Raw genomic sequence first — 11,685 nt, forward strand, 5'->3', positions numbered from 1 at the left:
TCAAACCTGATTCTGAAAGAGGAAAACCTCCACAACACCCTTTGTAATTGCACAGCTTGGAAGAACAGTATAGATCCTGTGGTTTTCCTGGGGAAGGAGGGGAGCCTAAAAGCCACAAATGATGTATATTTCCTTCAGAAGCAGGGAAGGGGCAGTTTTCGAGTGTGGCTGTTAAATCTCAGCAGTCTCTTCATTCGGTGCAGGCTGCTCCTATGGTCTTGGCTATAGCAGCAGAAGGCAGGCATGGAGGGTGCCCCAGGGTCAATCTTGGTCAGCCTCTGAGGAGCTGGGAGCGCAAGGTGTCACTCTGGATGTGCCTGCCTGCTTTTCCTTGCCTTCTTGCCTTCCTTCGTCTTTTCTCCCTCTTTTCTTTCCTCCTTTCTTTCGCCTTCCACTATACACCTCTTGAATTCACCATCATAAAGTTGACCTGAGATTTTTCAATGAGTAATGTTTTATGATTGCTTCAGTTAGTTACATTATTACAATCCAGTCTGCCTTCCTTGTTTCTCAAACACTTCTAAGCTCCTTTCTCCTTTTCTTTGACTTTTTTTTTTAACTACCTATCCTCCTGACTAGTTGTCATTGTTTGTTGGTTTGCTTGCTTTTAAAGAGTCCAGGATAAACAAAGTATTACAGGCATGAAAAGGGTCAGGATTTCGGAGCAAATTGTGGAGGAGGAGGGTCAGGAAGGGAGGGTAGAGGAGAGGTATTGAGGGAGGGGAGGGGAGAGGAGAGGTGTTGAGGGAGGAGAGGGGAGAGGGGAGGTGTTGAGAGAGGAGAGGGGAGGAGAGAGGAGAGGTATTGAGGGGAGGGGAGATCAGAGGTGTTGAGGGAGGGGAGGGGAGAGGAGAGGTGTTGAGGGAGGGGAGGGGAGAGGAGAGGTGTTGAGGGAGGGGAGGGGAGAGGAGAGGTGTTGAGGGAGGGGAGGGGAGATCAGAGGTGTTGAGGGAGGGGAGGGGAGAGGAGAGGTGTTGAGGGAGGGGAGGGGAGATCAGAGGTGTTGAGGGAGGGGAGGGGAGAGGAGAGGTGTTGAGGGAGGGGAGGGGAGAGGAGAGGTGTTGAGGGAGGGGAGGGGAGAGGTGTTGAGGGAGGGGAGGGGAGAGGTGTTGAGGGAGGGGAGGGGAGAGGTGTTGAGGGAGGGGAGGGGAGAGGTGTTGAGGGAGGGGAGGGGAGAGGTGTTGAGGGAGGGGAGGGGAGAGGTGTTGAGGGAGGGGAGGGGAGAGGTGTTGAGGGAGGGGAGGGGAGAGGTGTTGAGGGAGGGGAGGGGAGAGGTGTTGAGGGAGGGGAGGGGAGAGGTGTTGCGGGAGGGGAGGGGAGAGGAGAGGTGTTGAGGGAGGGGAGGGGAGATCAGAGGTGTTGAGGGAGGGGAGGGGAGATCAGAGGTGTTGAGGGAGGGGAGGGGAGAGGTGTTGAGGGAGGGGAGGGGAGAGGAGAGGTGTTGAGGGAGGGGAGGGGAGATCAGAGGTGTTGAGGGAGGGGAGGGGAGATCAGAGGTGTTGAGGGAGGGGAGGGGAGAGGTGTTGAGGGAGGGGAGGGGAGAGGTGTTGAGGGAGGGGAGGGGAGAGGTGTTGAGGGGAGAGGAGAGGTGTTGAGGGAGGGGAGGAGGTGCACGTGCTTCTTCTCGCCTGTCCTATTTATCCAGCTCATCTATGAATTATCAGCAGAAAAGGAAAGTAAAGGAGGAGTAGAGGCTGGGGACAAAATCCTGGGCTTTAGAAATGGGGTCGTTTAAGAGTATTCTGAAAGGTACAGTGTTACACATATGTACACAGTTCCATAGCAAAAGTGATTTTTCTGTCTATGGGACTGTTGTTGTACTTGGGGTTTTCTATCTTTCAACTGGTGTCACAGTTGATAGAAATAGACCATTTAGCCCTTATTCGAGAAACAAGTCCTACTTGACATTGTTAATACTCTTGTTTGTATGCATAGGGTCTGGCAACTAGATTATATCTTTCTTGGATACTAGACCTCCATCTTTTTCTTTTGAAGGGGGGTGTTTTAATATGCTGTATCCAAACAGGAGTGGGTAAGACACCCCTGGTCTATGTTTATTATGAATGTTTGCTCATATGACCCCCAACACTATACAGTAGGAATATTATTATCCCCATTTACAGACCAAGTGACTGAGACCCAAAGTCCCACAGTAGCAGGGTTTTCTGTCTCCTGAGCCCACCCCCGTAACACCTGGGCGACATGGCTGGCACAAACCGGAAATGTCTTGATTGGTTGCAGACACACAACAGGTTCACTGATAGTCCTCTCATTTTTAATCTATAGCCATTAAATCATTCATTCATTCCACATTTATTGACTGCTTGCTGTGTACCAGGTGCTGTCCTAAGTGCTAAGGATTAGGCTTGAAGAAGGGTGGAAAAGGTGGGTCACAAACAAACCTATGACAGAATGTCCAGTGGTGACACACACTAGGAAGAAAACTGAATCACAGTAAGGAAAGAAAGGATGGCAAGAGATGCAGGGCTGGCCCGAGGGACTCTTCTACATTCCATGAGTCCTCCCAGGAAGAGTCGGAAGACAAGGGGTTTGGTCCTCAAGCATGAAGTGATTTCGGGATGTTACTAGTTTTCTGTGCTGCTGCAGCAAATTACTACAAACTTAGGGGTTTAAAACAATGGAAGCGGCCAGGCATGGTGGCTCATGCCTGTAATCCCAGCACTTTCAGAGGCCGAGGTGGATGGATCACCTGAGGTCAGGAGTTCGAGACCAGCCTGGCCAACATGGTGAAACCTCATCTCTACTAAAAATATAAAAATTAGCTGGGCATGTTGGCAGGCGCCTGTAATCCCAACTACTTGGGAGGCTGAGGCAGGAGAATCACTTGAACCTGGGAGGCAGAGGTTGCAGCGAGCCAAGATCGTGCCATTGCACTCCAGCCTGGGCAACAGAGTGAGACTCTGTCTCAAAAAAACAAACAAAACAAAACAAAAACAATGGAAGCTTATTCTCTCCCAGTTCTAGAGACCAGAAGTCTGAAATTGGTATCAGTGGGCTTGATCCGGGAGGGGTATCAGGGATCAAGGTGTCACTGGGGCCACACTCTTTCCAGAGGCTCCAGGGGTGGATCTGTTCCTTGCCTCTTCCAGCTTTGGGGGCTGCCAGTGCTCTTGGTTTGTGATCTCCTTGCTCTGATCTCCGCCTTTTTGGTCACATTGCCTCTCCCTCTTCTGTCTATAATCAAATGTCCCTCCACCTCCCTCTCATAAGCATTTATTTAATTGTATTTAGAGTCCACCCAGATAAACTAGGCAAATTGTACCATCTCGAAATCCTACACATAATCACATCTGCAAATACCTTTAATTTGGGGGCTGGGGTGGCATATAAGGTATTATTTACAGGTTCCAGGGATTAGGATGTGGATATACTTGGGGGCCATTTTTCAGCCTACCATAGGGAGTTATTTGTGGATTTTATTTTTTTAATGTAAATCTAGTCCCTTTTAACTGAGCAACCAATCTATACTTCTTAAAAAGCACCAGTCATGTTCACTGTGGACAAAAGCTTATGAAGCAGCATCCCTGGAAATTCATCTATGACTGAAAGAAGGAAGGAGGGACAACATGGGAGACAGAGACACAGCCAGCAGTGAACGATCTCTCTTTCTGGTACATGTGCTTCATGGAGACAGGGGGACTGCGGATGCAGATTGGTTTGGCTTGGCTTGTCTTTTTAAAGACTGTAGACCCGGCACAGTGGCTCAGGCCTATAATCCCAGACCTTTGGGAGGCCAAGGCAGGCAGATCACTTGAGGTCAGGAGTTTGAGACCAGCATGGCCAACATGGCAAAACCCTGTCTCTACTAAAAATACAAAGATTAGCCAGGCGTGGTGGCACCTGCCTGTAAACCCAGCTACTTGGGAGACAGAGGCAGCAGAATCACTTGAACCTGGGAGGCGGAGGTTGCAGTGAGCCAAGATTGCACCACTGCACTCCAGCCTGGGCGACAGAGTAAGACTGTGTCTCAAAAAAGTAATAATAAAAATAAAGGCTGTAGATATTAGAAATGAATAATATCTAAGAGATGTTTCCATACTCACTTTTAGGATGTTCTGAGGAAGGAAGAGGCCAACATGGTCAGTCTTATATGAAGAGAACATTTTGTTCCAAAGGAAATGATGGGGAAAAGCCCAGCTTGGGGAGGGGTCAGGGAACAGTGGGCAGGCGGGAAATGAGTCCACCTTCTGCCAGGAAGCCCAAGGGGGCATGTCTTTGAGCTGCAAAAGAACAGGTCCACGAATCATAGCTGAGATTGGCCCAGCGGTGGGAAAAGCAACACAGAATCAATTTAGTGTGGTTGAAGCTTGTGCGATGACTCGAGCTCTCACGCTCCTCAGGGCCTGAATCATGGGACACCATAGATCCGCCAGCTTATTCCGGCATCCTTTACCCCTTGAGGAGCAAACGCCCTGGCAAGGAGTCCGTCAGAATCTCCTTCCCCTCCTGCTGCTGCGTGCAGTGGGCTGTGCCCTGGTGAGGTTCCTGTGTCCTCTGTAGAAGGTAACAGATTAGAAAAGCAGAAGTCCCTTCTCTGTCTAGCATCCTTCTACCACCTTCTCCTCATCTGCAAAATGGGGATGAAACACATAACTCCAGGGTTGGGAGAAAGGTCTGACACAGAGGGAAGTGTCAGTGAACGTCTGAGAACTCTGAAGCGGTGATGGAAATGGGGCGTTCCTGGTAACCAGCACCCTCTCTGACCCATGTGGAAGTTACCCTTTTGCCAAAATGTGTGACTCTATTAATACATTTTGAGTCTCTAGGGGAAAAAAAAGGCAAACTTAATTCCTACTAATATATCACTCACTGCGTTCTCTACCTTTTACACTTTCTTTTCCAGGTGGTAACAGAAAACAATCCAGATGGGGTGCAGGTGCTGTAAAATAATACAAAGGTAAAGCTGCAGAAATACTACTTCTAGGTGGAGGAATTTGTGATGAGCATGGGGTCACTTTTAAAGACCATGCGTGTATTCAGTGCATTTATCCAGCTTGGGGCATGATCAACATTGCCAACACATTAAGAGTTTGGGACTGTTATAATATCATTTAAAAGAACATGTGCCCTAGATTTTTTTAACTTTTTTTGCTCACTTCTCAAAGCATGTTGGGAACACCATCATTTTCTGAGGCTGAATTTGGTCTGGGTTTCTGAGGATGCCTGAAATGGCATCGCTGAAAATAAATCACCCCAATCACATGTGCTTTTAATTTTGTCCACATTGCATTTCAGAAAATTGTAACATGAACATAAACTTCTAACTAAGACAAAGGGAAAAAAAGTAACTGATGATCTTGCTTTCTTAACAAATATACTGTCTTTTTTTAATCGTAGTTCTATTCTAGACCCACATATAAATAAGCTTTATTCCACTGTAATCATATTGTGATGTTTGGCTTTATTCAAAAAATATGTATTATAAGTATCATTCCTGTGACTACAGACTTCATATTTATCATGTTAATGACTGCATAATATTCCACTGAGAGGATGTACTCCTTATGGCCCTATTAGTGGACATTTGTTTTTTTATTTTAAAATTCTATGAACCACCGTGTATTTTACTTTACCTCTTACCCCTCCTTCCTCCTTTTTGCTCTCTTCTTAAGATGTATTTCTGGCAGAACCTTGTTTTTCTTTTTCAAGACTTTCTCGCTCTGTCATCCAGGCTGGAGTGCAGGGGCATGATCTCGGCTTACTACAGCCTCCGCCTCCCAGGTTCAGGCGATTCTCATACCGCAGCCTCCCGAGTAGCTGGGATTACAGGTGCCCACCACCACGCCCAGCTAATTTTTGTATTTTTAGTAAAGATGGGGTTTCACCATGTCGGTCAGGCTGGTCTCGAACTCCTGACCTCAAGTGATCCAGCCGCCTTGGCCACCCAAATTGCTGAGATTACAGGCGTGAGCCACCAAACATTTTTATACGAACTATATCTATTTGATTTAGACACACTTATCTAGGTTGAAAAGTAATCACAGAAATTAAATTAGCAGGAATCATAGAAAGAAGCAGGGCCTGTGGTAAAAAGCATTAATGATGGAGCAGACCTGACTGGTTTTCATTCTCCTCCCTGCAGCTATCTCTTTGATCCAGTTCAAGTGCCCTCTCCTGGCTACGTCAATGAAGTCAACAGCTGCAAGCTAGATGAAGATGACACTGATAAATTAAAAGGCAAATGGAGCAGTGAAGTCTTGGTGCAGAAAAATGACCCTCAGAGGCAGGGCTCAAAGAAGACTGAGAGCAGCAGCAGGACAGCTGATCCATGGGAGCCCTGCTGTCCTCACCAAGGGCCGTTCCCACAGGGAGACGCTGGAGGGGAACGCCATGCCTGCGGGGTCAATGGCATTGGCCCTGCTGCCACTCCACAGCCCACTGGGAATTCCAGCCCTGCCCATGATGACAGGGGCTCCTGGGCCAGTACTGCAAATACTGTTCCCCCAACTCAACCCTTCCTGGAAGGAGGGGGCACCAGGAAACAGGACTGTGTGCTGCTGGCCTCAGAAGGGACCCAAGTCATGAGAAATGGAGATTCCAGAGCTTCTTCTGAGGCAGAAAGTTTTGCCTTGGAAGTACAAGACCATGTCTTCCAGATACCAGCCCCAGATTACCTTCAGCATTGGGGCCCAGCTGGAGACAACATTGATCATAATGAAAAGGACTGTGTCTTCAAGAATCATACTGAGGATGAATCCCTAGAGGGAATTCAGCCCACAGTGGGGGAGCATCGTTTGAATACGCCCTTCTCTGTGAGGAGAAGCTGGGATTCATTGAATGAGGATGTGGAAACAGAAGTTCTAAGCATCTGCTTTAATGAGAAGGGTCCTGCTCATGCCATGCCTGTGGCTGACTCAGGAAACAGGCAGGAGGATACCCATGGCTCCGATGGAGATGGGGATGGGGATGGGGAGATTGTGGACGAGGATGCAGCGGTGGCGGAGGCCCTTGCGGCTTTAGAAGCTGCTACTGCAGGAGAAGATTTGGATGAGACTGATTAGGGGAGGGGATTTGCACAGGGAGGTAAGCTGGTGTCATGCTGGGCTTGCAGACGCATTTGCTCCCTGGATGCAGAGCAGGTGATTCTGCCAGCATGCACCAGTGCAGCCTTACCAGTTGTTTACATCCAGCATCTGTTCTGATTGTCAGCATCTGTCCCATGCTGCTTGTCACATATCTGGAGTTTCACTCCTTGTAGATGAGCTGTCATTCAGGACACTAGGAGAAAAATCTGAGTGGATCACTGTGCCCATATCCACAGAAAATGCAGAAGTTGAACAGCTTGCTTGACAACCCTCAAATATCTTTGAGTACCCGGTACAGATGTTTATGAGAATACTCTAAGATCTCAACCCTTGATCCCAAAGGCACAAAATCACAGAACATTCCTTTTGACTGTAAACTGTTTACCTTGCTTTTGAGAGCCAAACATTGTACCCAACCTGGAAAAAGTAACTACCCCAATTAAAGTGCCTCATGTGTCCCCAGAGCATGGCTTAACTTCAGGGACAATCACCCAGGGAACTAATAACTAACCAGTTGTTCAACAGCGGGTTAAGCTCAGCAGTTTTCACAGTAGAGCAGAAGTCCCCAGGAAACAAAGGGTTAGTCATTAGCTGAGATGTGATTTTAAAACACCTTGACCTTAACTTTTTTACATTATTACTTTTAAATCTCCTTTGGGATTGGGGAGGCTGGCCAAAATAAGTCTTAAAACTGCTTGTGTCATATTTGGATTTTAAGCTGATGACTTTCAGAACAGCAAAGCCATATATGCAATGTTTTTATGCCATTAAATGTCTGATTCCAATTAAAATATAACAATGTATGTGTCTTTCTAGAAGTCTTAACTCAAAGGTGGTTCTAATTTTCTCAGAATATCAGTGACCCTGGATGTTACTTTCAATGTAAAGAACTAATCTAGATGGCCAGGCATGGTGGCTCACGCCTGTAATCCCAGCACTTTGGGAGGCCGAGGCAGGTGGATCACAAGGTCAAGAGTTCAAGATCAGCCTGGCCAACATAGTGAAACCCTATCTCTACTAAAAATACAAAAAATTATCCGGGCATGGTGGCAGACGCCTGTAATCCCAGCTACTTGGGAGGCTGAGGCAAGGAGAATCGCTTGAACTTGGGAGGTTGCAGTGAGCCGAGATTGTGCCACTGCACTCCAGCCTGGGTGACAGTGCAAGACTCCGAATCAAAAAAAAAAAAAAAAAAAGAGCTAAGCTAGGCACAGCAGCTCATGTCTGTAATCTAAGCACTTTGGAAGGCTGAAGTGAGAGGACTGCCAAGGCCAGGAATTCAAGACCAACCTGGGCAATTTAGTGAGACCCCATCTCTATGGAAAAAAAAAAAAGAGCTAGACTACAAAATTATACTCAAGGAAGGGACCAAGTTGGTTTGCAGAGCCATGGCTTTGGCTTTCTCCCTGTCAAACTTGATGCCATAACTAAATGTCCTGATCTTACCTCTGGATTTCAGCTTTCTAATTCATTGAAACAAGGACAACCATTCTAACATAACTCAATGGAGAATTTAAAGGCATTAAAGATGCTCAAAACTATCTAGAAAAAAATAAACATGGAAGATGCTTTAGTTTGGTGTTTTGTAACACAGAATTGAAATCTGACTGAACTTCGTTTGATTTCCAGCTTTGCCATGTGACCTTGGACAAGTTATGTATCCCTTCTCTTTACCCATCTGTGAAGTGAGAATAGTAATTGTATGTGCTTGTAAAGATTAAATGAGATGATGTAAGTGTTTAGCACAGTGCTTGGCATACTAGGCACTCAAAAATGATGTCTTACTAGTTGAAAACAATTCCTTTAACAAACATTTTTACATCCTCACAACTGAAAACTCTAATACTGGGAAGTATGTATAATGTCATTATTTGATTTTTATAATTATTTAGCATAAAACATGATTTCTGAGCCTTCCAGCACCTTTAAGGACGGCACCCTTACAAATGCTTAATGAGCATATGGGTTTGTTTGGTATTGTAATGACAAGCCATCGCAAGTGACCTCTATATACAGGGTCACTCAGAGCCCTTAAAAAGATAAACTCTTGGCATTGTTAATTGCATTAGAGGTATGTCTCCTTTTGTATTTAGTACACCATATACTTAATATTTCAGAATGCTTATTCCTTCAAAAATTTCCTAAGTGTATCAGCTGGGATTATGTTCAGTTGTATGGGATGAGTGTTTTATACAAAGAGAGGCTTATTTACCTCTTATGTAAAAGAAGTCTGGAGTTAGTGATCAGGGTGGTAGAGAATGTATCACTGACCCACGTATCACTGACCCACGTATCACTGACCCACGTATCAATGACCCACGTATCACTGACCCACGTATCAATGACCCACGTATCACTGACCCACGTATCAATGACCCACGTATCACTGACCCACGTATCAATGACCTGCATATCAATGACCCATGCTGCTTCAATCATTTTGGTTTCCTTCTCAAGGTCACTTTGTAGTCCAAAATGGCTGCTGTGGCTTGAGTCATTATATTTGCATTCCATGTTGGATAAAGAATAAAAAACCCCACTCCCTCTCTATTAAGGACCTCACAGAAGTATAATTCATCCCTTCCACATTACGCCCTTTGGTCAAAATCTGGTCAGCTGGCCACATCTAGCTGCAAGAGAGACTAGGAAAGTTGTCTTGCTAGTGGTGTGCATGGCTTTGCCAAATAAACTCAGAATGCAGTTACTGAGAAGGGGAAATGGACAATGAGTTTCGAGGCAGTCAGTTTACAGTCTCTGCCACAGGAGGTCTCAAAACCCAAAAGCCCAGGATACAGCTGGTTTCAAAAGACTGGAAGATCGTGTGTACATTCAGTGTGACACCAAAGGGGCTTCCACCTTTGGTCCAGGGGAAGGAGGACTGGACAGCTACCGCTGCTCCAACTTCCCATTGATAAACCGGACGAAAGAAGAAATTCAGACAACGAAGAGGTAGGGTAAGGTATTGAGATGTGACAGCGTGCTGGCAGTCCTCACAGCCCTCACTTGCTCTAGGCGCCTCCTCTGCCTGGGCTCCCACTTTGGTGGCACTTGAGGAGCCCTTCAGCCCGCCACTGCACTGTGGGAGCCCCTTTCTGGGCTGGCCAAGTGGGGAGCCGGCTCCCTCAGCTTGCAGGGAGTGTGGAGGGAGAGGCGCGAGCGGGAACCGGGGCTGTGCGCGGCGTTTGCGGGCCAGCTGGAGTTCCAGGTGGGCATGGGCTTGGCAGGCCCCTCACTCAGAGCAGCCGGCTGGCCCTGCCAGCCCTGGGCAGTGAGGGGCTTAGCACCCAGGCCAGCGGCTGCAGAGGGTGTACTGGGTCCCCCAGCAGTGCCAGCCCACTGGCGCTGCGCTCAATTTCTCACTGGGCCTTAGCTGCCTTCCCATGGGGCAGGGCTTGGGACCTGCAGCCCGCCATGCCTGAGCCTCCCACCCCCTCAATGGGCTCCTGTGCAGCCCCAGCCTCCCCGACGAGCACCACCCCGTGCTCCACATGCCCAGTCCCATTGATCACCCAAGGGCTGAGGAGTGCGAGCGCACGGCACGGGACTGGCAGGCAGCTCCACCTGCAGCCCCGGTGCAGGATCCACTGGGTGAAGCCAGCTGGGCTCCTGAGTCTGGTGGAGATGTGGAGAACCTCTATGTCTAGCTCAGGGATTGTAAATACACCAATCAGCACCCTGTGTCTAGCTCAGGGTTTGTGAATGCACCAATCGACACTCTGTGTCTAGCTGCTCTGGTGGGGCCTTGGAGAACCTTTATGTCTAGCTCAGGGATTGTAAATACACCAATCAGCACCCTGTGTCTAGCTCAGGGTCTGTGAATGCACCAGTCGACACTCTGTATCTAGCTGCTCTGGTGGGGCCTTGGAGAACCTTTGTGTCTAGCTCAAGGATTGTAAATACACCAATTGGCACTCTGTATCTAGCTCAAGGTTTGCAAACACACCAATCAGCACCCTGTGTCTAGCTCAGGGTTTGTGAGTGCACCAATCAACAATCTGTATCTAGCTGCTCTGGTGGGGCCTTCGAGAACCTTTGTGTGGATACTCTGTATCTAACTGATCTGATGGGGACGTGGAGAACTTTTATGTCTAGTTCAGGGATGGTAAACGCACCAATCAGTGCCCTGTCAGAACAGACCACTCGGCTCTACCAATTAGCAGGACATGGGTGGGGCCAAATAAGAGAATAAAAGCAGGCTGCCCGAGCCAGCAGCGGCAACCCGCTCGGGTCCCCTTCCACACTGTGGAAGCTTCGTTCTTTCCCTCTTTGCAATAAATCTTGCTACTGCTCACTCTTTGGGTCCATGCTGCTTTTATGAGCTGTAACACTCACCGCAAAGGTCTGCAGTTTCACTCCTGAAGCCAGCGAGACTACGAGCCCACCAGGAGGAACGAACAACTCCAGACGCGCCGCCTTAAGAGCTGTAACACTCACAGCGAAGGTCTGCAGCTTCACTCCTGATCCAGCGAGACCACGAACCCATCAGAAGGAAGAAACTCCGAACACATCCGAACATCAGAAGTAACGAACTCCAGACGCGCCACCTTAAGAGCTGTAGCACCACGAGGGTCCACGGCTTCATTCTTGAAGTCAGTGAGACCAAGAACCCACCAATTCTGGACACGGTATCAGGGCAGAC

At 47.9% G+C, this 11,685-nt stretch overlaps 1 protein-coding gene across 3 annotated transcripts in view; it reads left to right on the forward strand.

The window, feature by feature from the left end:
• C16H4orf19 (chromosome 16 C4orf19 homolog) overlaps window positions 1–8,976 on the forward strand; it is a 135,261-nt gene extending 126,285 nt beyond the window's left edge. For 2 of the 3 annotated variants that reach the window (XM_055245739.2, XM_055245740.2), the window contains 2 exons: window positions 4,865–4,918; window positions 6,104–8,976. In XM_055245739.2, the coding sequence (XP_055101714.1) occupies window positions 4,887–4,918; window positions 6,104–7,022 (951 nt within the window). In that variant the 5' untranslated portion in view covers window positions 4,865–4,886 and the 3' untranslated portion in view covers window positions 7,023–8,976. Of the gene's footprint in view, window positions 1–3,500; window positions 3,633–4,864; window positions 4,919–6,103 lie in introns of all 3 variants that reach the window. The other variant, XM_063619847.1, reaches the window with a different exon arrangement.
• Window positions 8,977–11,685: the final 2,709 nt, after the last annotated feature.

Source organism: Symphalangus syndactylus, chromosome 16, assembly GCF_028878055.3.
Source record: "Symphalangus syndactylus isolate Jambi chromosome 16, NHGRI_mSymSyn1-v2.1_pri, whole genome shotgun sequence".
Taxonomy (NCBI): Eukaryota; Metazoa; Chordata; class Mammalia; order Primates; family Hylobatidae; genus Symphalangus; species Symphalangus syndactylus.